Source organism: Myxocyprinus asiaticus, chromosome 35 (genome assembly GCF_019703515.2).
Source record: "Myxocyprinus asiaticus isolate MX2 ecotype Aquarium Trade chromosome 35, UBuf_Myxa_2, whole genome shotgun sequence".
NCBI classification, from domain to species: Eukaryota; Metazoa; Chordata; class Actinopteri; order Cypriniformes; family Catostomidae; genus Myxocyprinus; species Myxocyprinus asiaticus.
In genome coordinates, this window is record NC_059378.1 from 23,938,746 (window position 1) to 23,965,518 (window position 26,773).

General features: G+C 37.0%; 2 protein-coding genes and 1 pseudogene across 4 annotated transcripts in view; 1 reads left to right on the plus strand and 2 right to left on the minus strand.

The window, feature by feature from the left end:
* Positions 1-3,596: 3,596 nt before the first annotated feature.
* Positions 3,597-12,580, minus strand: LOC127425890 (U6 snRNA-associated Sm-like protein LSm4). Of its 2 annotated transcripts, XM_051672178.1 has the most exons (6): positions 12,413-12,580; positions 12,102-12,143; positions 11,375-11,473; positions 9,285-9,489; positions 4,530-4,610; positions 3,597-3,842 (listed from the first exon to the last, which is right to left on the minus strand). In XM_051672178.1, the coding sequence occupies exons 1-6, from the start codon at positions 12,413-12,415 to the stop codon at positions 3,838-3,840; spliced, it is 435 nt and encodes a 144-aa protein (XP_051528138.1). In that variant the 5' UTR covers positions 12,416-12,580; the 3' UTR covers positions 3,597-3,837. The 2 variants fall into 2 exon arrangements, with proteins under 2 accessions (XP_051528138.1, XP_051528137.1); XM_051672177.1 differs by lacking the exon at positions 3,597-3,842 and having other exon boundaries at positions 4,516-4,610.
* A 292-nt stretch (positions 12,581-12,872) lies between these two features.
* Positions 12,873-25,750, minus strand: LOC127425882 (probable ATP-dependent RNA helicase DDX49; annotated as a pseudogene).
* LOC127425888 (kelch-like protein 26) overlaps positions 25,733-26,773 on the plus strand; it is a 33,559-nt gene continuing 32,518 nt past the window's right edge. The window contains exons 1-2 of one of the 2 annotated variants that reach the window (XM_051672172.1): positions 25,733-26,248; positions 26,370-26,493. In XM_051672172.1, coding sequence (XP_051528132.1) covers positions 26,444-26,493 — 50 coding nt within the window. In that variant the 5' untranslated portion in view covers positions 25,733-26,248; positions 26,370-26,443. The remainder of the gene's footprint in view (positions 26,249-26,369; positions 26,494-26,773) is intronic. The other variant, XM_051672173.1, reaches the window with a different exon arrangement.

A 26,773-nucleotide genomic window follows, 5' to 3' on the forward strand; every position in this document is an offset into this window, starting at 1 on the left:
CAAAATTCCTTCTGAACATTGCGCAGGTCTAATCCACAGATACCGGAAACGCCTGGTTGATGTTATTGCTGCCAAAGAAGGATCGACCAGTTATTAAATCCAAGGGTTCACTTACTTTTTCCCACAGCACTGTGATTGTTTAATGGGATGTGTTCAAAAAATCTTTCATGTCAAAATAGACATGAAAGATTACAATTGTTGTGTATTGTTAGTTTAAGCACATTGTGTTTGTCTATACTTGTGACTTTGATGAAGATGAGATATTTGATGACCAATTAATGCAGAAAACTTGCGAATTCCAAAGGATTTACATACTTTTTCTTGCCACTGTTTAATGAATTACAATGGCGTTTTCTTAAAAGATCAATCACTAGAGGGTACAAAAGGTTAAACCTTTTTTTTTTCTAAAGCTGTTGACCTAAAAGTAGCAGCACTCCCTCTGGGAAATCATGTGGATGCAGCCAGCGAGGAGGAAGAAGAAGGGAAAAAAAAAACGAGGAGGAATAAGATACATGATGTATCATATAGCCCAGTATAAGGGGTAAAGCAAATATGTTGAAAAGCAAAACACAAAATGCAGTTGTGGCAACATTACTTTTATCTTTACTGAAACACATTTGTTTGTCAGTATAACCTTTTGAAAGATCTATTGCATTTCTCTCCCAGTGGTTCCCTAAAAGTGACAACGAAATACAGTGCAAAACATCCTTCTTTCTGTCTGCAGAGGAATGTATTTTCTTCTCGTTGCTGAGTTTCCAGTGCCAAATTGAAACGTAATCAACCATCCAATCATGTGTTGCAATGGGTGGGGCTTACACATTTACAATTAGATGAACAAACCAATTGGATATCCAAATCAATGTAATCTTATCCAACTTTTTCCTGAATTAGAAAGAGTTCCACGATTAATAACAGAAGCCTGTTTTTGCTTTCCGGTCTCCAATGTTTTCACTTGCATCTGTGCATGTTCTTCGCAGATAATGTGATGTTTAGCGTACTGAATTTGTAAAACTTGCCAAACAACAACAACAACAACAACAACAAAATTCCAAAGTGCCGATTCTTGCAACGAACGTCTTTTGACAGTGCCTCACCAGTCAAAGTTTATGGAGTTACACTGATATCACTACTTGGAGTTATGACAGTCAACAACTGCACAATTTGAGCCTGAACTTACATTTGCTCTAACACACACTTAAAATTGTTGTTCCCATCTGTAACACTCGTCTTGGTAGTTTTTATATTGCTCCTTACGGAGTCTGGTACCAGAAAACAGTCCAGCGGGAATTAGAATCATCATGGCGGTGCCTAGAGGTTGGTAAGAAAACTGGATACGCATGAATCGAGAAGTGTAGTAAAGTATAGTGGTGGAGATTTTGATTCATCTCGAGACTTGAGTCTTTTGAATCCATTTACAAAAAAGATTTGATCAGATTTGTTCACTGATTCTTTCAGTGACCAATTCTGTAAATAATATATTTACGCCAGTAGGTGGCGACAAAGGAGTCTTTTTTGAGTGAGTCATTGAATTATGAAACCAGTCACTTTTATTCATAATTTATCCAGCCCCTTTTAGGTCAACAGATCCTCTTTCAAAAACATGACTGATACGCTCATTTAATTTTTTTACGAAAAGTGTTGTTGCCTCTACAGACAGAGAGAAGTACAATGTTATGCTTTGCATTTCATCATATAATCTTTAATGAACAATAGGAGTGAAATGTCTTATGAAATTTCAGAGGGTTAAATTGACCTTCCAAAATGCCACGAACAACGCATTACCATTACGGAAACAATGCAATGTTGCCAGGATTGCATTTCAGTGTGCACAGAACAAAGAAAAACAACTGAGTTCTGCTTTTAGTTATAACACAATAAATGTGTATACCTAACAAATGTGCATTGTTTTTTTGGTTTTTTTATGTACTTTCTAGTGCTGTCAGTCGATTACATTTTTTAATCACGATTAATCACATAATTCTTCGTAGTTACAGTTGCAATCAGAAGTTTACATAAACCTTAGCCAAATACATTTAAACTCCTACATTTAAACATCTACATCTAAAAATTCCTGACATTTAATCATAGAAAACATTCCCTGTCTTAGGTCAGTTAGGATCACTATTTTAAGAATGTGAAATGTCAGAAATAATAGTAGAGAGAATGATTTATTTCAGCTTTTATTTCTTTCATCACATTCCCAGTGGGTCAGAAGTTTATATACACTTTGTTAGTATTTGGTAGCATTGCTTTTAAATTGTTTAACTTGAGTCAAACGTTTTGGGTAGCCTTCCACAAGCTTCTCACAATAAGTTGCTGGAATTTTGGCCCATTCCTCCAGACAGAACTGGTGTAACTGAGTCAGGTTTGTAGGCTTCCTTGCTCGCACATGCTTATTCAGATCTGCCCACAAATTTTCTATCAGACTGAATTCAGGGCTTTGTGATGGCCACTCCAATACCTTGACTTTGTTATGCCATTTTGCCACAACTTTGTATGTATGCTTGGGGTCATTTGGAAGACCCATTTGTAAAGGAGCTTTAACTTCCTGGCTGATGTCTTGAGATGTTGCTTCAATACAGCCACATAATTTTCCTTCCTCATGATGCCATCTATTTTGTGAAGTGCACCAGTCCCTCATGCAGCAAAGCACCCCCACAACATGATGCTGCCACCCCCATGCTTCACGGTTGGGATGGCGTTCTTCGGCTTGCAAGCCTCACCCTTTTTCCTCCAAACATAATGATGGTCATTATGGCCAAACAGTTCAATATTTGTTTCATCAGACCAGAGGACATTTCTCCAAAAAGTAAGATCTTTGTCCCCATGTGCACTTGCAAACTGTAGTCTGGCTTTTTTTAAGGTGGTTTTGGAGCAGTGGCTTCTTCCTTGCTGAGCAGCCTTTCAGATTATGTCGATATAGGACTCATTCACAAGGTCTTTTGCTGTTGTTCTGGGATTGATTTGCACTTTTCACAAACTACGTTCATCTCTAGGAGACAGAATGCGTCTCTTAAACTCTCATCCCCACAATATTAACCTGCCCGTAGACTTTGGCTATCCACTTTCCTATAGCAATCGTGAAGCTGCGTTCACGATTAGCGTCAGGGTGTCAAGCGCCAGTTTGAACTCCACATGAAAAGCGCCTGCAGACAAAAACATCTCATTCTTTGTTTTGGAGATAGTTAATACTTGCCGTAAATCTGTGGTAATTAAAATGCGCCTTACTTAGGCTGAAAAACACTTGATTTTTGTCACAAGCTCCATCTAGGCTTGTTTTGTACATCAAATAGTGTTAAAAGCTCCTTTACCCCTCACTTTATCACTGACACTGAATCACTGCTGTGTGTTTGTGGCGTGTGCTTTAGTATAATGAGTCCTGGCGGACACATTACAAAGGTTTCGCCCTTCGAACCAATGTTTATGCTGGTTTATTCTGTATTAACAGTAAATGCTTTAATCGCGCTTAAGAAAATTAACACGTTAAACTTTTTTTTAAAATCGCAGGCGTTAATAACATGTTCATTTTGACAGTTCTAGATGATTTTAGTTGATATTTCTTCAGACATTATAGAGTCCTCACACATTAACAGCAATTGCAATATTTAACAAATTGTTTATTCACAAGTGCATTTTACAAAAGTCAAGTTACAACATAATTGTATTTTAAAGCACAGAACAAAAAATAAAATGTGAAAACACAAAAATGAGAGTTAACAGAAAATAAAAACAGTCTGGAGAAAAATGGAAGAGCGTCTTTACAGCACGTAGAAATTAAAATCTTCACAGAGATCCAGGACGTCCATTTTAAATTAAACTCACTCTTTTGGTTGATCATCAAGCTGAGAAAGTAAATGATACAAAACATCAATTTAATCATCACATATTTTGTGGAAAAATTCACATGACAATGCTTCCTTCTGTTTTTCTACCCAAGACCTTAAATTAAAATGTTGTTAAACACAATTTGAAGCATGGACTAAAACTTTGAAAGGTGCACTCAATCATTTTTTCCTGATTAAAAAAGTTTTACTCCAAAATAAATTAATAATTTTGAAACTAAATGTAATAATTTATAAAATCATGACCAATCACATGAGATGAGGAATCCAGTCATATCAGTAAACTTATAAAAGCTGTTTTATTCTACATGGTGAGGGTCCCCTCATGGGGGCTGTCATGTTAGAATCACATGACCAGCCGAATACTACTCGCTTAATCTCAGTAACCGCCCTGTTACTGGACACTTTCACTCATGGATTAATCATAGCTGACTGTGAATTGTAAATGTATACAATGGGATCTGTAACTGAAAACTATTGTGTTTGAATGATGCTGCATCCACACCACTAGGTGTCAGTGTAAGTCCAAGATGACAAAAAAAAAATGACTAAGTGCACCTTTAAATGAGTCTCTAAAAGAGAAAGACGGAATTTAATATGTTAATGTGTGCACATCAAGAGACCTGTAGAGGTGCTGTGTGTGGGGGGGGGGGGGTCTGTACTATATGTAGTGTTAGTTTTTGACACCTTGTTGTTTTCCAGGTTTTTTGTCTTGTTGCGGTCCACGGCCAGTTCCTGACATACCTCTTCCACGACCTCCAAAAACACCTAAAAGGACCAAAAGAAACTAGTCAATTTTCTGCGTGCGCTTCAAAAATTGTGACCTCAACTTGCAATGGAATAGTTCTCACAAAAATTAAAATTTTGTCATCATTTCTGCACCCTTACAGTAGTCCATACAACTTGTGATAAACAAATGATAACAAAACAAACTGTGATTAAGGACTATCGACAGGGATGACAATCTAAATTAGAATTTTACTTAAATACTACCAAAATGTTAATTTAAATTGGAATTTTTTAAAGACATTTCAGTTAGGGGAAAAGCTACAAAAAAAAATCAGTGATCACCACGATCAGTTTTGATCCTAAATTTCATGGATTTTATCCTAGGTCAAAGGTGAAGAACAAATTGGTATTTATAAATGGCAGAAACTGACGTGAAAATATTCTTATGCGTACATCAACTTAAGCATGCGTACAAAAGTTTTTCTTTTTGTGCTCATGCTCCGGTATGCCAGTGCACGCTGACTTCATTTTTGACATATTTTTGTGATGCAAATACAAGTCAGTGACTGACTGAATTTATAAATAAATGAGTGAGCATGTTTACATAAATAAGAATATTCAGATATTAGTCTGAATTTGGTAATATTTAGATTATGTATGCATAATGTCAATGCTTTACTTTGGATATCTGCTGTGAAAAAAATATTTATACACCCCTGGCAAAAATTATGGAATCACCACACTTGGAGGATGTTAACCCAGCTTTTTTACTTCATAGCAAATAAAACAAAATCACAGATATGACACAAAACAAGTTTTGTTTAATAGCTGAACATTCTGGCTTTGTGAAACATCCCTCAAACAAATTAAATTACATTATTTTAATTAATGGCATATTTTTTTCCAGATCAAGTAGAGGAAAACATTATAGAATCACTCAATGTTGAGGAAAAAAGTATGGAATCACAATTCGTACTTTGTTGCTCCTGCTCTGGCTTTTATGATAGCCTGAATTCTTCGAGGCATGGACTTCACTAATGAAAAACAATATTCTCCATCAAGCTGATTCCAACTTTCTCGAATAGTGGTTGACAGATCAGCTTTGCAGGATGGAGCCTTGTCATGGACCAATTTTTTCAATTTCCACCATAAATTTTCAATCGGATTGAGATCCGGACTATTTTCTGGCCATGTCATTGAGTTGATATACCTTTCCTGAAGAAAAGCTTTAACACTCTTTGCTCTGTGGCAATATGCATTATCATCCTGAAAAATGACTTCATCACCAAACCTATTTTCTATTGATGGAATGAGAAAAGTGTCCAAAATTTCAATGTACACCTGTGCATTGACTGCTGAGGTAATGATTGCCATCTCCCCGGTCCTTTACCTGACATGCAACTCCACATCATAAATGACAGGGGAAATTTGATTGTTTTCTTCAAGCAGTCATCTTAATATGTTTCATTACAATGGCACCAGACAAAAGTTCCAGCATCATTGCCTTGGCCAATGCAGATTCGTGACTCGTCACTGAATATCACTTTCAACCAATTATCCACACTCCATGATTGCTTCTCTTTAGCCCACTGTAGCTTTGTTTTCTTCTGTTTAGGTGTTAGTTCTGGTTTCCGTTTTGGCTTTTCTATATGTAAATCCCATTTCATTTAGCCGATTTCTTACAGTTCTGTCACAAACATTGTCTCCTGTTTCCACCCATTTGTTTTTCATTTGTTTTGTTATGCATTTTCTATTTTCAAGGCATATTGTTTTGAGTTTTCTATCCTGACACTTTGACGTCTTCCTTGGTCTACCCATATGTTTTCCTTTTATAACCTTCCCATTTTGTTTATACTTGCACCAAATTTTAGAAACAGCTGACTGGGAACAACCAACTTATTTTGCCACACTCAGTGTTGGATTTCCTTCTTGGAGTTTTATATTCCTTTCCATTGTTTCAATTGACAACCTTCTTGTTGGGGCCATGTTTCCTTTTAATTAGTCAAGTCCAACAGCTCGTTAAGGTCTGTAAGCGCTCTATTTTAACTGCAGACTAATTTGCATTTAGACTTGTGCCGGTATTTTTTTTAGAAATGCAAATTAAAAGGTGATTCCATATTTTTTTTCCTCAACATTCAGTGATTCCAAAATGTTTTCCTCTACTTGATCTGGAAAAATAATAATGTAATTTTATTTGTTTGTGGGATGTTTCACAAAGCCAAAATGTTCAGCTATTAAACAAAAATCTGTGATTTGTTTATTTGCTACGAAGTAAAAAATCTGGGTGAACATCCTCTAAGTGTGGCGATTCCAACATTTTTGCCAGGGATTGTAGCCCTATCTGCACGTTTCTATAATAAATTAATTTTGAGACATAAAAGATAACAGGCTGGTGTAATATATGGTATGTAGTATATCAAGCACATTTTTGGAGTGAGGAGCAGGAGAGATTGTAGTAGAAAACATAGTTAAATCAAAATACAGATGGTTGAAAGCACTGCAACGGTTTCATTTTTAAAAATAGTTTACATTTTTCTATCAATTCATCCTTCAGCCTCTTGTCTGCTTTTGTTTAGGACATAAATAAAAACAAATGATTTGACTAAAAGGCACTGTAATCAAAAGGTAAGAGCGAGCAGAAGAGAATATCGGGAAAAGAATGCACATGTAGTCTACACAGAACACTATTTCTATATAGACTATGCCCATTTCATTATGCTTGTAAATCTCTTTTTGGATTTAAGGTTTAGCAAGAATATGGACATTGGTTGAAGAATGGTGTGTATTTACACTAAACACGGTCAATGAATGGAGTTATTATTGATAATGAAAATGATTAACTGATGATGAGTTGTTGAATAGGCTACATTATATGGGCAGAACCTACAGAAGCACTGATGTATCGCTGCTAATTTGTATTAGCTAATAATTGACCAAATAATTATAATAAAAAAATTAAAAAAAAAAAACACTGGCATATCGATTATAAGTATTAAAACGCTGATATGAAGAAAAAAAATGATGGTTTATTTATAATTAATTAGTAACACACTTCGCAGAAACCTCTGTGAATTCAATGCACAATCCAGAAATAATAATAATAGCCAAAATATGTAGAAGGGTTGGCGGTAGGGTATATATATTGGGGGTTGCACACCGGACGTGTCTGGCGGATGACATGGATCATTCTAAAATAAAATAAAAAAAGTTCTATGAAGGTATATACACAGCTCACAGTCTCCAGAGGCCGCTTAAAAATTTGCAGTGCAACGGAGTGCAACATGCATCGTTTTTCAATAAATCGACATAGATCATTATCAAAAGGACAAAGATTACTTACTCGTCATCACTGGATGATATATTGTTAACATGTATCTTTCATATAGCCTACACAATGTATTTTCAGTTACAAGTATGTCTTTTTGTGGTTTGACAGCTTGAATGAAACCTCTTCAAAGATATATACAGAGAAATTGTCTAATAATTTCTAATTGTTCAGTTTGCACAGTTAAATCAGTTTAATACACTAACCTGCAAACCCGGTCACTTTCATTCTTGAAAAGTAGAAAAACCTCTGTAACTTGTGTGTATGCATCCTGTACAAGGAGCTCTAAAATACCCGTCCTTTGTTGTGATACCGGTGCCTTGTGACCTGCTTCAGTAAATGTTATATCACCCTCCTGTGGTCTCCCAACACTAATACTCCAACTGGCAGTGAAATGTAAAGCACGCAAATTAAGCTTCGAATTTAAAAGTTTGCTAATTTTAATACATTAATGCCTCAAAAATACATCAATAAAATAACATGCTGATCAATAATCGATATATCAATATTTTATGACATGCCTAATAAGTGGCAAAATATTGGTATCGGCCTATATTTTTTTTTTTTGTTGTTAAAATTGGTATAGGCCAAAACATTTCATATAAGTGCATCCATGTGCACTTTAATTGTATACCGTCTTGCCACATTAGGATATCTGTAGGCGTTCTCTAGGCAGAGTCCATGCACTCATACACATGATTTTGAGATGAATTGCGATTTATAAAGTGGGATGCATTTAGGAAAAAATGTTCATGCATTGGGACTTTTATAACTTGTTTGTAGGAACATTTAAGATCCTTCTATGAACATCATAATAAATGGGCACCAGATTTTAAAATCAACATTATCCCTTAAATGCATCTTATATTGTTTATTGAAAAACAACATTGTCGGTTGTTAACAAAATTGCATTCCATTTTAAGCTAAAGTGAATACAATTATAAAATCAAAAGATTTAGCCAGTTCATATTGTCATGTCAAAGCTTAAAAAAGTAAAACGAGAAAAGAAATGTGCTTCAATAGACAATTCAGTATATTGGTGACACAGTACTACCGCAGTACTCAAGCTTAAAAAAAACGGCAGTAACACAGTGTTTTTCATTCATTATAGTTTTATGTACTGTAGCAATATTCCCAGACAATAGTGGTATTCTTGGTTGAAGCAGAATTTGCGGATTATGGAAAATAGCTCCGTAAATGTTCTTTAAAATTATTTCGTGTTTCACAGATAAAATTACAGCATAGAAAACAAAACAATAATGAGTAAGTAATAGAAGATTTTATTTATTTTTGGTGCAAACTTTTCCTTTAACAAGATGAGGCTTTTCTTAACAAAAAGTGACAAGTAAAACAGGTACGCAGAATTGAGGGTTTAAATTGCATCTTACCTCTTCCGGCTCCACCTCCTCTTCCAGGTCCTCCGCCTCCTCTGCCCTTTCCCTGTGGCTTGTTCTGCTGCATGCCACCTCGGCCACGCCCCTTAGACAGGACTTCCTCTTTCACCATATCTATGATCTCATCAGGGATTCGCAAGTATTTAATGGTGCTTCCTCTGATGTAGCATTCCGGCATCCTCCAAAACTTATCTCCATCCTGCAAATCAGAACAGGCAGACAACATCTTTAACATATCAGCCACAGATCTTGATATCTCTTCATCATGTTTTTGTTTCTCCAATATCAATAACCTAGTTTCCATCCACTTTTCGCGCTGTTTTGTTATTGACAAAGTGAAAATACGTTAAAAAAAAAAAAAGTTTGCATTCAAATGGCCTTTAATTGATAAAAATGGTGTGCTTGATGACGTCATGCCTAAAAAAAAAAACACTGTCGCATAAGTTTTGGTTCATCGCCAAAATAAATCTGCCCTTAAGCCGTTTCCATACAGAAATGTGTGCATATCGCTAATTGTGCACTTTCGCCTCCAAGATGTCCCTAATTTGGTAAGCTGGCTGATTCATTGAAATTAGACAGCTTACTGTCATTTTAATTTCACAAATAAATGCAATCACAAGACGAGGATTTGCAATCAAAAGGGAGCAGTTGCCCTTCTGATAGGACTGTAATTATTGGTCTTGATGTTGCGCCTATCGCAGGTTGCCACCGGTTCTGACCTGAAAGTGAATCTCCATGGCCCTGTTCAAGCTGGCAACCTGCACCAAGTAGTGGGGGAAACTATCAGTCGTAGTATAAGAACCATTCATTGATGTGTATATGCTGTGTGCACAGCTATTAAAGAAAAAATGATGCGGTGTAATATCAGGGTTTACATATGATACATTCCTGATATTCAATAGGCTATTTTGAACAACCATCTAAAGCATCGCCATCACAACTGCATTATGTCCTGCATATTTGTCCAGCAACTTTTAATGACCAACTGAACTTGATTGTCATCTAAAATTAATTTAGTGTCATATTGCAATTTACATTTTTTGAAGAAGCTCAGCAAATGCGATCCGTTAGATTTAAGATATTTAAAAGGTTTAAAATGTTCAAAAGCTCATTTTCTGAAAGTGAACTCAGCATTGGACAAATAGTTCTGATAGTTTATAGTCTTGAAAAAAGTGTAGAACATTCCGAGAATGTCATTCAGCTGACTTTTTTCATCTACAGAACAGGGTAAGGCTAATTTAGGTTTGTGTAAAGAAAAGGCAATTATATAGGCCTAACACTGTATTTATTTTTTTGTTTGGTAATTTATTTTTATTTAATGCTTTATTCGTTTGGCAATTTATTTAATACAAGGAAATTTTGCCGGCATTTTTTTCCAAAAGTAAGCTAAGCAATAATCTTATAGACTTGGGCTATATGCTAGTGTTCCAGAAAAGCACACTGAAGCTTTTCTCCTAGTATTGTGTATTTTTTTTTTTTTTAAATAAAAGCAACTTTAATAAATAAACAGATGTCTACCACGATTAAATTAATCGCAAAGAGTGGCCATTCATTTGTTCTCTGTGCACTTGTCGATGACAGGTGCATGATACGAGATATTTGTGTTGGCACTCCTCGAAGTGTCATGATGCAGATGTATTTGCAGCATCGGATCTGTGCAGGTATGCTGTTAAGACCAATCCATAACAGTGCGAGTAATGCTTCACATGCAATAAATTGGTTTTCAATGATGTATACCTTGTCGTCATGATTAACACAGGCTAACGATATAGTGTCACGTGACACTATATTTTTGAGTTAATATCAATTTTCTTGACAAAAAGTGTTTCCAAACCAGTTTTTCGTGACATTTGAAGTAACAACATTGAGTTTATGCGCTAGAGTTAAATGTAAAAATTTTATGTCGACACTTGTGAAATTTTAGCGATAATTTGCATTTCCATCAGCTATATCGGTAAACTTTTTGATGCGCTACACTTTTTGTCACAAAAAAAAACCCTTGGATGGAAACATAGTTAATGATGTTTAAAACATTCCAAAGAATCCTTTAAAGGTGTGTGATGCATTTTTTTTTTTTTTTTTACCCGTGAGGTGCAAATAACTTCTCTCAAGTTGATGTTCATCCAGTTATCACAGCTGACCAGATGGCCATTGTATGTCTCGCCATTTTTCAACTCCACCAGCTGAAAACAAACACAGCCAGAATTAAAACCCGTGAAATTGCCATTTAAATTTTATGTATGGTGCAGGGCTCAACAATGCAAAAGCCTAGGGACAGTATGACTGTTTCGAGTCAGTTGACGTGTTGTCACTACATCTTAAGTTTGTTGATCAAGTACCTTTGTGAAACTTAAAACAATTGGATTTGTGATGTATTCAACGTTGTTGCTGAATTGAACTGATATGTTGCCGTGGTTACGTTTTCTAGCTGGATGACAATGGATTTGAGGATTTGTCAAAATTGCAATGGCTTATGAGAGTCTTAAGTTGAAAATGCTAAACAAATCAGTAATGTCAAAACCAGTTTACATATCCCTAACAAATTAGTACTGTTCTGGTACTGTGGTAAAGGGAGGGTATACTCCATATAAAACCATTTTGCTCCCACTTCTATAATTATTACGCATATACGTTGTATAGTTGAGAGACTACATAAAACAAACGCACTTTATAAAATTCCTTTGTCACACCGCGTATAAGTATTGCAATGGTAAGATGTCTAAAACACCAGTAGTTCCATCAGGGTGCTTTCCTCTTGGAGAAGAGTTCGTGACTATTCAGCAGTTCGGTTTAAAACTGCTTCATACTTACCATCGGGTGGTTCTGCGCTGTCTTCAGTAAAGATAAAGGGAGCTGGAAGAGGAGAAATCAAATAAGCCGGTGTTAACGGACAACAGAGGACTTACGAGCAGACGCTATTTTCTACAGAAAAACAGTTGTGTTGTGAATGGAGCATATGCAGTGAAACAATCATATTTTGCGTGTTTTAGAGGTGTGTGTCCGTTTTCAGGGGATTTTTATTTTTAAATAAACGTAATTTAAACACGCTCCGTCTACAAGCGCGCCACAAAAAGCTTCGTTGATTATTTAACTATACAGTATGATGATTGACATCTGCTTACCATGTCAGCTGAATTGATCAAACTTTTCTTTTCAAATTTCTAGACTGTTAATTTAATCTGTCGAGTTTTTAAATCACCAAGGTGTTTTGTGAAAACTCGTTAGAACACAAGACGGTCGAAAAGACTACGTTCACTGCTTTACTTCCAGGTGACACCGGAACTTGTCAAAATAAAAGCCCTCGCATAAATTCCTCCTGCCGTATATGTGTCGTGATGTTGACGGCTATTTATACTGTGACATATTCACTTAGAAACAGACTCAGCAACCACCATAAAATGTAGTTTATTTTGAAATATTAATCATAAGTGTTCATTCATACATTGAGTTATGGCTATTTTACACTATATACACAAAAAACAATGTACTAATATATATATATATATATATATATATATATATATATATATATATATATATATATATATATATATATATAAATAAACAACTTTAAAGAGTCCATTGCTTCATTTCTTCTTAGGTCATCTTTTTTTGATTTGGCTACAGTGTAAAAATGAAAGTAAATCTCTCTGTCAAAGAATAAAGTGGTGAAATTAATCCAGAACATTGTAAATGATATCAAGGTAGGCTATTAAACTGATAAACAAAGTTTACATTAGCATAATGTCATAATGCTCTAAATGGAATATAAAAAAAATAAAAAAAATACAGTGGTACAAAGAAAAACATTTATTATTTTGGGGGTCCCTGAGCTTTTCTGAGAGAAAAAGGTTGACAATCCCTGGTTTAAAGCATTCAAAAAGAGACTCACTTTGCCCTCCAGAGTCATCTGTTTCCTTTTGCTTATCTTCTTTTTCTCATCAAAGTCTGTTGACTACAGTTTCTACAACAGAATAAAAGATTACACAATTTTCATAAAAAAAATATGTTCTATATAAAATGATATGAAATGATTGTCGTCTTGTGTCGTTGACTTGGGTGAGGATATTCAACACCTCTTTTTCTTCAGCAGGAAACTCCTTCCGTTTCACCTCTAAACACACAAAATAAGTTATTCCCACAGCAAGACATAACATCAAAAGTATAGTATTTTTATTTCAATGTAAGTAAAATTCTTAAATTACTCAGAGCTATTTCAGTTGTTGACTTACGTATGTGTTCCTCAATGGCACTGATGAGGTGGATGTCATAATGTGTGACTAGTGTGATGGACACACCATTGTGGCCTGGACAACACAAAAAAGGACAATATGAGCTGATCATCAATTACGTTAACAGAGTACTAATAATCAAGCACTGAACTCACCTGCTTGAACAGTTTGTCCCACTCTGTGAATGTAGATTTTTGGTAAGCCTGGCGTGTTGTGATTGATAACAACTTATACTGTGGGAATATCCAAACCCCTTTAAATAAGCACAAAACAACCAGACAAAAACTACATTACAGGGGAACAAATTATGAAATGATAAAGAGATTATAGGCCATCATCTGTCTCTGTCTGCAACATCTGTGGCTATGAAAATTTTGAAGACGTTGGACTTGAACTTTGCAAGGTTGGCAAAATGCTGTCTCTGAGAAAAAAACGTTAGCACAAACATTAGGCACTCAGTGAGAATCAATTTTAACTATATAACATGGCACTTACTTGCTTCATCATTGAGTGCAGAGAGATGGTTGGAAAATTGGATTCAAACAGCATCATTGTGAGTCTGACAGTTCCTGTAATATCACATAATATGACATCATGTTAAATATATTCCATGTTGAACTTAGGCATGTGACGGTATTAGTTCATATGATATATATCACGGTAATTAACATGCATGTTATTGTTATCATGGGACCTTCAAAATACCTTAAATAAATCTAGATAACCTTTTGGCCAAATTGTTTAGATTTAGTTTTTTTCCATCAATGAATCAAGATTCACAACACTATGTGTATGTGGCATAAATGACACATACTCTGAAGTAATCAAAACTAACATGGACGTGAAGCATGGCTGAAGGAGGAACACAGCCGATCCTTTATCCACCTTCTAAAATGGTTAAAGTCAGAAGTGTGGAAGTATTTCTGGTTCCATAAAATGCAGAGGGATTGTTGGTCGAAGACAATTTTCCTTTGTATAAAACGTGGCAGAAAAGTGGCAGTGAAACACGGGAACACCTCCAACATGTTCGCTCATCTTTGGGACAGGTAAGTTGTGACAGTTCTGCTCGTTTTTCCAAACTGTTTTTGAAAGCTGAGAGACAACATTCTAAGAGACAACTAGCTAAGTGACAACTAAGACAACAAAGAAACTGAACAGTTGTTGCCATTTGCCGATAATGTGTAGCTTGCTTTCAAGTGGCCGAGGAGTAGTTAGCTAAAACTCCGCTAGCTACACAGTAAAGTTTGTGTCTTGTAGTAACAACTAAAATACAGTTGTAATCAGCTAATACTAAGTCCTTTAATTAAAAATGGCAATGTGGCACAATAATGGAACACAACGCAAATGTACGTTGCCATACAGGGTGAACTTGCGGTTGTTAAATTTGTAGCTAGCATCTAGCTATATTTTAGCAACTGGCTTGCTATCCAGAAAAAACATGCATACTATTGTTGTTGCCAATTAGCGGTTCAATTCGTTTTTTAGTGTCCAGGGTTCTTTTCAAAGTTCTTTGTTATCTGTTAATTTAAAAGGCCAGTTCGGTATTTGAAAAAAGTCATTAAACTTGTTATAACGAGAACAACAAAATTTGTTTATCTTTCAACCCATTTCTGTAATGTAATTCAATACCCTGATAATACTGCATACCGTGATAAAAGCTTCAGCAATTATCATGATGTGAAAATTTGATCCCATCACATGCCTAGTTGAAATGTTTTAATTTCTTTGAATCTGACAACTTGCATGTGTTGGTGAATATTATGATAGACCAATCATCATGTTCATCCTGGAACTTTTGGATGAGATGGACCAGGTAAGCATCCATGGCTTTCTCAGGAGTAAGGATGAATCTTTGATCCAGCTCTTCTACGGTCTGCACCCTGACAGAGAGCGCAAGCTTTTATTTCACACTAAATTCCGGAAATCTTCACACCCAATTCAATAAGAATTTTTTCCCAAACATTTCAACCATTAATTTTTTCTCAGAATAACAATCGATAAGGAACCAGAATCATTAAGTGTATTTGTAATCTAAACCAGAACTGCTAAATTCATTACAGTTCTCATAATAACTGCTATCTGCCCAATGTCTAAACAGCTCAGTTTCAAAGCACTATAACTCTGTCGTTTGCATCTCTACATACCCTTCTGAAACTTGAGCAGTGACCCCCTCTGATTTGTGCTCCCAGAAGAAGGGTCTGTTCATGGCGATGCTCTGTAGATGCTGCAGTGTCTGTGAGAGTTGCGCTGAACAGCAGCGTCTGACGTTTTGCAGGCACAACACTGAGAATGACCTCTAGGTCATTTATGAAATCTGTGCAGCTGCTCTAAAAGAAGGTTAGCTTCATCCATGATCTGCCAAGAAAGAAGTGACAGTTCTATGAAAACTGCTTAAAACGGTTTTAACATGCTTAAATTACCACTCAAACATTTAGATGCACCTCATTTTTAATTATTACCATTTTCCAAACTTTCAGGGTTCACACTTTTTCCAATAACAGTGGGAATAAAAGACAGGGATCAAGCCCTAAAGTAATACATTCGTCTCTCCAGAAGTCTTTAAAAGATGTGCAATTTATGACACTTCTGTATGAAATCTGCTTTTTAATATGAGCTACTGAGCTTTTAGACATAAATGCTGAAGTATGTAATTCCTGCGACACTAGTGCCACCGAATGAAACTGCACAAATAAACAATGTTTTCAAAACAGCTTTCGGAATACTTTTTCTATGGTTTAAATAAAATATTAATGGCTTTTGGTGTTGTTTTATTTATTAAGGAAAACATTTGAAAAACAATGCGGGTGGACACAAATGACACAGCACTAACTGAAAATTCTCAAAGTTACCTCTCCAAAAAGTAGATTTTTGTTTCAGTTGATTATAGGTAAATCCATCCAGGTCCATCGGAATGCTTCCGAATGAAACGGTCTACATCGCAAATCAATTCAGACTATTTTGCAAACCCGTTTTGCTAATTCTCTGAAAAGAACTGACTCAAAGGAATGATTAAATCACGAATCAGGCATCAATATCTCTAATTTTAAACTGGGACCCAAAAAAAAATGGGACGCACGTCATGATTGCTAAAATATTCTCAGGGAAAATGCTTCTCAGGTCATTAGGAGCACTAATGGTACACACAGTTATGCCATACAGTTGCAGGCGCCACCGTATACAACTATGAGGGTGTAAATATTTGCTCTGATTATGTAGTTGGGCAAGAAAGTAACAACTGCTTAATCTCAAAAACTGTAAACACTGTGTCTCTGTGGCGCTATAAAAATTCTTGTGTTTGTTTTGAGCGACTCACTTAAACCCACCCCAACAATGTTACTCACCCAGTGACGGGAGTTGGGGCGGGACTCTCTGAACAACTGCAGGTGAGGGTTGTAATCAGAAAGCAATGTTTATTTTTGCAATTCCGTTCGGTGGTGCTAGTGTCCCAGAAATTACATACTTTAGCTTTAACTTACTTTGCTGAAATGGATGCACAGAGTTGTGAATAATGACACAGAAAGCCGAACTCTACAACATGAACTTTTAGTTTAAAATGCACTTTTACCCCTTAATCCAAGTGTATCCTTCTGCATCTCGCATAATGACAAGGAACAACCACTACAAGTAAAACCCCTTTGGCTGAAAAAACTTTAAATCCTTTGCAATCGCTGTTTGATTCATGTTGTCTCAACTATGTAAATAAGAAAAAGAATAACTTTTCAATTATGTCACATATTATTAAACCAAAGACATAGAACAGAGAAATTTTAAATTTCACCATTTATTGTTCACAGTTAGCTCACAAGCTAATCGGTTAGCCTATTAGCTTAGCATACCACTAGCCAATTTGCCTGCTAGTTACACAGTGTTTCAGCTTCTACACCTCTTAATTTTTATAATGTAGGGGTAGGCATAGGGTTTCTGCTGGACCCCAAATAAACACAACAAACACAGTGTATCAATGTGGCATCCAACTGTTTTGAAGGGGGCATGCCTTGTATTAGTTTTGCAGGAAGCAGACAGACCCTTCTCACTCAATCTCGCGTGCTCTGCGTCTGTTGACTGATGCTTCGCGAAGCATTTCACACCCCTGTGTCAATATAATCAGAAACTGATCGAATAGCGTGAAGCCTCCACATGCGCTATGTCTCCGCAGTAAAGTGCTCAACAAGCCACGTGATAAGATGCGCGGATTGACGGTCTCACCAGACGCGGAGGCAACTGAGATTCGTCCTCCGCCACCCGGACTGGGGCGAGTCACTACGCCACCATGAGGACTTAAAGCGCATTGGAAATTGGGCATTCCAAATTGAAAAAAAAAAAAAAAGATGGAGGGTCAATAGAGACTGCACTCACAAAGAGTTTCTAGCAGATTAAATATTTAAGTGCGGAGCATAACTAGAAAAATGTTTATTAATTTTTAAGTCTGTATTAACTTCCATGCCTTTTCCAGTGCTGTAAAAAGGAAATTTCCTGGAATTTCTAGGCTTTCTATGCACCTGGGAACCCTGTAGCATAGAAGTGACAACTTATCCTTATTTTTTCATTTATACTTTGTGCGCACAGACAACTCATTGTTTGCTCGTTGTGTCTGCGCACGACAGACACACCACATTTTTATTAAAGGGATAGTTCACCCAAATCATCATTACTCACCCTATTTTTATACTGTTTTTCTTGTGTTCTGCTGAAGAAAGAAAATCATACACACCTGGGATGGCATGAGGGTGAGTAAATGATGATTTGATGAAAATCATACACACCTGGGATGGCATGAGGGTGAGTAAATGATGAGAGAATTTTAATTTTTGGGTGAACAAACCTTTAAGGGCTACAGTGAACGAGGTCTGAACTTAAACCTTAATGCACTTCCCAAAGCACAGATAAGGTGCAATTTACCACAGGTGTGTCTGTACAAACCTGACAGTTTAAATGTATTCATCACTGTATATAAGCCACAAAAACCATAGAGAATTGCTCCAATATGTTGTATTCAGCGTTTTGTAAGTGTGTGTGTTTTTATAGGGCTTTTTGCTCTTTAAATATTAATAAGACTTAATGTGAGGGGGTATAAGTATTTGCACTCAATTGAATGTGCTTGTACTAATGATATGGTTTTAAAAAATGAGATTTGTGGTTTATGTTATATGCTTTTTAACCTTTGCTTGAAGATACAGAAGGTAGTTTTTTATATTTTTGTTTTAATTTTTTCGAAATGTTCATGTCTTACAAATGGAACTGAAGTGAACCGAAGCTATCTACTGTACCATGATAATGTTCAGGTCAACTTTAGCTTCTTTTCTGAATAAAATGCCCTGTCCTTATCCATGTGCGATTCAGCTTTACTTATGGGGTATTTCCACTGCACGGTACAGCTTGACTTGACTGGACTCTGCTTGCTTTTTGGGGATTTTCCACTGTGGATAGTACCTGGTACCTGATAATTTTTTTAGTACCACCTCGGTCAAGGGTCCAAGCGAGCCGAGCCAATACTAAATGTGAAGTCAAACCCTGCAGATCACTGATTGGTCAGAGAGAATCGTCACTACCAGCATCACTGGATTTGCGACACGGGACATCAACCCGCTAATTTTAAAGTTAGCAACAGTGACAGCAATATAATTTGTTCACGTGATCTTCGAATTGTAAAAAGGAATGGCTGTGCGCAAAACCACGCAGTGGTCAATAAATGAGGTGCAGACGTTCCTCTCGTTAGCGATGAACGAAAAGACGTGAAACGAAAAAGTCTTTCAGGAAGTGTCTCAGCTGTTGGCCGCACACGGCTACCACCGGACCTACCAACAGTGTAGGGAAAAGTTAAAAAAATGTAAAAGTGACTACAGAACCATCAAGGACCACAACAGCCGGAGTGGTTCAAACAGAAGAAAGTGGAAGTGGTTTGACCAAATGGACGCTATCTATGGCAATAGACCGGCGAGCAATGGGAGGGAGAGTGCCCTGGACTCGGCGTTGTTGGAGTCCATGATGGAGGATGGTAGGTTTTGTTACGTTAACTCTATATTCTGCTGGAAAGCTTCACTTTATTTAGTTGACCAGCTACTGGAAAGCTTGCTTCTAAATCAACCAGGCCAATGTAACTGTTACACTTGTGTAAAATCACCATGCAACAACTGCTTTATGCAGCACAATGAGCTAGTAGCTAACAGCTAGCGGTCGTGTTATTGTTTATGGTCAGTAATGTTTGTGTCACGTTTAAGATGATGTCACAGCAGTAGAGGCGGCGCAACTGTGACGATCAGCCTATAATCCCACCCACGTTGAGGCGGCACTAAACTGCAGTGGAAAAGCAAGCTCAGAAAAGTAAAGCGAGCAGAGTCGAGTCGAGTCGAACCGTAACATGCAGTGGAAAAGTGCCATTATTATTTTACTGCACTGTCACTTATTATATCCAATATTACCTGCCTGAGACTTAATTATGTGGTTTTAAAAGTGACAATATGGATAGGTTGCTTTTTATAATATTAATTACTTAATTTAATTTTGATGCTTAAAGGAATGTTCCGGGTTCAATACAAGTTAAGCTCAATCAAAGCATTTGTGGCATAATATTGATTACCACAAAAATTAAGTTTGACTCGTCCCTCCTTTTCTGTAAAAAAAAAAAAGAAGAAAAAAAAAAAAAGAGGCAAAAATCAGAGTTCCAGTTAGGCACTTACAATGGAAGTGAATGGGGGCTATCCGTAAACAATACAATCTCTATTTTTCAAAACTATAGCCACAAGAAATAAACCATATGCTTTTTAATGTGATTTTAGTGTGATAAAATTGCTTACTAACCTTTTCTGTGTAAAGTTATATTCAATTTTACAACTTCATTGCAATGACAATGTAATGTCAACAAATCCTAAAACGATTGTAAAAATGACAATATAAACAATTTCACAGCTCAAATAATAAACACATTTTAACAGAATAATCAATTTAAGAGCTTTAATAAAATTATAAGCTTCACATTTCTGACTTTAAATCCTCCACAATTTGGCCCCATTGACTTCAATTGTAAGTGCCTCACTGTAACCTTGATTTTGTTTTGTTTTTAATGAAAAGGAGGGATTAATTAAAGTCTAAATGTATTTTTGTGGTAATCAACATTATGCCACAAATGTTGTCGATTGAGCTTAACATGTACTGAACCCAGAATATTCCTTTAAGTACTTTTAAATATATTCCAATATATTGTAATATATTGGTGTGGTATACAGTATGTACTTCTTCTGAAGTATGGAACTTGAGCACTTTTCCACCACTGCTACATGATGAGTAGGCTAGGAATACTAATTCTTACCCATTCCTCCCACAATGATACAATCCATCAAGCCTAGTGGTTTCTCTAAAGCTCTGAACGGCTCAGCTATCTGGTAAGTGAGCTCTCTGGACAAACAGAAAAAGACAGAATACATAAAGATATCTGTAAATGAAGACTGAAATTTCACATCTGTAAAAAATTAATAAGGCAAATGAAAATTGTTGGGTAAACAACTGTCAGCAAGAGAATAGAGCAAACCTGGTGGGGGTTAAAACCAAGCAGAAAACACCATAAGGGTCCTCTGCCAATTTCTGCAGCACTGGGAGAACGTTTTTCCACTTCCAGTTTTGGCACATCCCATGCAGTCCCGACCTGTGTGAAACACAGAACTCCATGAAGCCAAGAAGCACTCCTTTATGTTTAGTATGATATGTGAAAGCACAATCAGCACTTTATTATCACCATGATTCATGAACACATTTCATCCCTATCCCATTTGTGAACCAAATTAAGTTGAGTTTCAAGGCTCTAAAGAGTTGTTGATGTATTTTACATAAAGTTATCAACTAAAAATGAAAATGCAGACTTTCTTGATTTCATGTAAACATTTTTCACATTTGTCCTTTCTGAAAAATGATGTCTGTGTGTCAAAGCACCATAAAAGGAAGCAAGTAATACCTGTCATAATACAGATACAACTGCCATATTTGGTACATATAAGTCTATTATTTATCTATTATAAGGTGTCATGTTAATTTAGTATCAAGATTGCTGTGGCTCATATAAATCATATTCATAGGAGACATAAACGTCTACACAGAGCTTAATTTAGAAGAAATAACTGACTGATTCACATTTTAAAATTTAAGCTTTCAAAGTAAATATGCATGTATTGTTGATTGGTTTATAATAACATTTTCCCCCACAAAAGCCTATTAATAATAATATTCAAAATTATAATATATTAGGGCTGCACGATTTTGACAAAAATCATAATTGACAACTAATTCATTTGATAGATTATTCATTTCAATTAAAATACTTTTTGTGGGACAACTGCATGCCATCTTTATGTAGGCTACACATCCAAAACAAGCTGAGAATTTTTCCTGGATAGCATGAATTATTGCATGAAAAATAAGTGTTTTCAATTTTTTTTTACATTTTGAATAAATTATACACAAAGTGTACAACACAACAATACTAGAATACTAGGTTGTCATTTCATATATTCTAACAGACCAATTAAATGGATTTTCTGATTGTCTATTGCATTCATGCAAACAACAGGGCAAAACATTTTGTAAAAACACAATTTTGACACTACAGGTATAGATCTAATTTGAATTATGTAATTGACACTTTTTACGACTAGTTAATTGCAGCAGCTGTAATTGTAATCTACATATTTTTTTCAATTAATTGTGCAGCACTACATACACTATATTGCCAAAAGTATTCGCTCATCTGCCTTTAGATGCATATGAATTTAAGTGACATCCCATTCTTAATCCATAGGGTTTAATATGACGTCGGCCCACCCTTTGCAGCTATAACAGCTTCAACTCTTCTGGGAAGGCTTTCCACAAGGTTTAGGAGTGTGTTTATGGGGATTTTTGACCATTCTTCCAGAAGCGCATTTGTGAGGTCAGACACTGATGTTGGACGAGAAGGCCTGGCTCGCAGTCTTTGCTCTAATTCATCCCAAAGGTGCTCTATCGGGTTGAAGTCAGGACTTTGTGCAGGCCAGTCAAGTTCTTCCACACCAAACTCGCTCATCCATGTCTTTATGGACCTTGCTTTGTGCACTGGTGCGCAGTCATGTTGGAACAGGAAGGGGCCATCCCCAAACTGTTCCCACAAAGTTGGGAGCATGGAATTGTCCAAAATCTCTTGGTATGCTGAAGCATTCAGAGTTCCTTTCACTGGAACTAAGGGGCCAAGCCCAGCTCCTGAAAAACAACCCCACACCATAATCCCCCCTCCACCAAACTTCACAGTTGGCACAATGCAGTCAGATAAGTACCGTTCTCCTGGCAACCGCCAAACCCAGACTCGTCCATCAGATTGCCAGATGGAGAAGCGTGATTCGTCACTCCAGAGAACGCGTCTCCACTGCTCTAGAGTCCAGTGGCGGCGTGCTTTACACCACTGCATCCGACGCTTTGCATTGCACTTGGTGATGTATGGCTTGGATGCAGCTGCTCGGCCATGGAAACCCATTCCATGAAGCTCTCTATGCACTGTTCTTGAGCTAATCTGAAGGCCACATGAACTTTGGAGGTCTGTAGTGATTGACTCTGCAGAAAGTTGGCGACCTCTGCGCACTATGCGCCTCAGTATCCGCTGACCCCGCTCTGTCATTTTACGTGGCCTACCACTTTGTGGCTGAGTTGCTGTCATTCCCAATCGCTTCCACTTTGTTATAATACCACTGACAGTTGACTGTGGAATATTTAGTAGCGAGGAAATTTCACGACTGGACTTATTGCACAGGTGGCATCCTATCACAGTACCACGCTGGAATTCACTGAGCTCCTGAGAGCGGCCCATTCTTTCACAAATGTTTGTAGAAGCAGTCTGCATGCCTAGGTGCTTCATTTTATACACCTGTGGCCATGGAAGTGATTGGAACACCTGAATTCAATTATTTGGATGGGTGAGCGAATACTTTTGGCAATATAGTGTACATATACACATGTATGTGTACACACACACACGTGTGTGTGTGTGTGTGTGTGTGTATGTGTGTATGTATGTATAATATATATATATATATATATATATATATATATATATATATATATATCACACACACACACACACACACACACACACACACACACACACACACACAGACAGTTGTGCTCAAAAGTTTGCATACCCTTGGAGAACTGGTAATATATGTATATATTATGTATACAATATACTTTTATTTCTTATGGGATACATATTCAACTGTAGGTTATAATAGAATGACACAATCATAAAACAAAACATGGCAACATAGAAAAAAATGAAATGACCCCTGTTCAAAAGTTTGCATACCCTTAGTTCTTAATACTGTGTATTGCCCCCTTTAGCATCAATGACAGCGTGCATTCTTTTTTAATAGTGGTCTATGAGGCCCCAAATTCTTGCAGGTGGTATAGCGGCCCATTCGTCTTGGAAAAAATGCTTCCAGGTCATGCAAAGTCTTTGGTCGTCTTGCATGAACCGCATGTTTGAGATCTCCCCAGAGTGGCTCAATGATATTAAGGTCAGGAGACTGTGATGGCCACTCCAGAACCTTCACCTTTTTCTGCTGTAACCACTGGAGGGACAACTTGGCCTTGTGCTTAGGGTCATTGTCGTGCTGGAAAGTCCAAGAGCATCCCATGCGCAGCTTTCGTGCAGAAGAATGCAAATTGTCTGCCAGTATTTTCTGATAACATGCTGCATTCATCTTGCCATCAATTTTCACAAGATTCCCTGTGCCTTTAGAGCTCACACACCCCCAAAACATCAGTGAGCCACCACCATGCTTCACAGTGGGGATGGTATTCTTTTCACTATAGGCCTTGTTGACCCCTCTCCAAACATAGCGCTAATGGTTGTGACCATAAAGCTCTATTTTGATCTCGTCACTCCAAATTACAGTGTGCCAGAAGCTGTGAGGCATGTCAAGGTGTTGTCGGGCATATTGTAACTAGGCTTTTTTGTGGCATTGGCTTCTTTCTGGCAACTCGACCATGCAGCTAATTTTTGTTCAAGTATCGACGTATTGTGCTCCTTGAAACAACCACACCGTCTTTTTCCAGAGCAGCCTGTATTTCTCCTGAGGTTACCTGCGAGTTTTTCTTTGTATCCCGAACAACTCTTCTGGCAGTTGTGGCTAAAATCTTTCTTGGTCTACCTGACCTTGGCTTGGTATCAAGAGATCCCCGAAATTTCCACTTCTTGATAAGTGATTGAACAGTACTGACTGGCATTTTCAAGGCTTTGGATATCTTTTTATATTCTTTTCCATCTTTATAAAGTTCCACTACCTTGTTACGCAGGTTTTTTTGACAGTTCTTTTCTGCTCCCCATGGCTCAGTATCTAGCCTGCCCAGTGCATCCAAGTGAGAGTTAATAAACTCATTGACTATTTATACACAGACACTAATTGCAATTTAAAAAGCCACAGGTGTGGGAAATTAACCTTTAATTGCCATTTAAACCTGTGTGTGTCACCTTGTGTGTCTGTAACAAGGCCAAACATTCAAGGGTATGTAAACTTTTGATCAGGGCCATTTGGGTGATTTCTGTTATCATTATGATTTAAAAAGGAGCCAAACAACTATGTGATGATAAATGGCTTCATATGATCACTATCATTAAATAAAATACTTTTTTTATTTTTTTTTGCATGATCAGTTATATTTTCTAAATCAATTCCAAAATGTCACAATTTCTGCCAGGGTATGCAAACTTTTGAGCACAACTGTGTGTGTGTATATATATGTGTGTGTGTGTGTGTGTGTGTGTATGTATGTATGTATGTATATACACATATATATGCGCACACACACACACACACACACACACACACACACACACACACACACACACACACACACACAACTGAGCAAAAGTTACGCTGACCAGTTAGAATTGTGACCAATAATAAAGCACATACTTTCACAAACTTTTTAAAGGCATGCAGTTTGTTTTATTGTGCTATCCATAAATTAAAATACGTGTTTACATTGCTGTGGGGAAATGGAATGAAAAAGGGTAACCACCACAACACATCCCATTTATAGCCAATTTATGCCCATGATCTTGCAACTTGTTAATGCTGTTATGGCAGGCAGACGCAGATATTTACCATCCAGTATGGCAGGGATGCATTTCTCCTGTACTGGGGTCGGTCGACTCATCTGTTTACACTGCTGGATCAACCACTCACACAGCCGGAGAGACACGAACGTGGTAATTTTCCAAGTTATTTAAAAATAAATCTCCAAAATTTAAATCTGATTTCTATTAATATTGTCTTGCGCGCTGTTTATTCCCTTACAAATCCGATGACAACTTCCTCACTCTCTAACTGACGCGTGAATTATACGTCATGTGATGATGACGTGTTGAGGTTGGAAAGACCACGCCCTTAACGGACTACAGCACTATTTCTGAGCGAAATCACCAAGAGAAATTGTTTACGATAACAACCGTTACATCTGACTTGTCATGCCATACTCGCTATGGACTGCTTGTGCCCAGGAACATATGTTTAACTAAATGGCATGTGCTTTATTCTGAGAAACTGTGTCGTTATTGGGCAAATGGACTTTTATATAATACAGAGCTGCACGGGAGTGGCGTGTTCGTAAGCGCGCAGCAGCAGTCGCGGGGCTGCGCATGTCGGAGTGTGAGCTGAACTCTGTCTGCACCTGGACTGTGTGTTCAAATGCGTGCCGTGCAATATTAATGGGGTTAGACATAATCTCTTATACTTCTTGACCTATAGCAACCTATGCATATTGCTTGAAACTGTATGTTTATAATGTTTTGTTTGTGACCCACTAATTTAATCTGTTATATTTGATGTTTTAGTAAGATTGAGGATGACTAGCGGTCATTTGGGCTTCTTAACACGATGACCTTCCTCATCCTTATCCTCGCTCAGTATGGCGGAGTCGGATGGTGTGGCGTTCTCTGCGTATCGAGCTCAAAGCAGGTAGGCATGTATGCATGCAGAATCAGATGTAACATGCGATGCGTTTGATGCATGCATTGAGAGGTTCTCCCTAAATGCATTAGGGTTAAATACTAAAATCAGAAAAGAAATTGCATTCTGTTGCCTTAAGACATAGAAATGTGGTCATTTGTGTTTCAACACAAGATCTATACTATTCTTAGAAAGTTTTCTAGGAGGAAGGTTCTAACCCTTATGCTGGTTTGGGTCTGAGAGACCCCAAGGCCATTTTAACATCTAAAAAACGTTCAAAGACCCCATG

Excerpts from the sequence above, each read along its gene's own strand:
- LOC127425890 (XM_051672177.1), bottom strand. Across the intron at positions 9,490-11,374 it reads AAGTTATTTGCACCTCACGG|GATGGAGATAAGTTTTGGAG; the intron begins GTAAAAAAAAAA and ends TCTGATTTGCAG. Across the intron at positions 4,611-9,284 it reads AGGAGGTGGAGCCGGAAGAG|GTGTTTTTGGAGGTCGTGGA; the intron begins GTAAGATGCAAT and ends TGGTCCTTTTAG.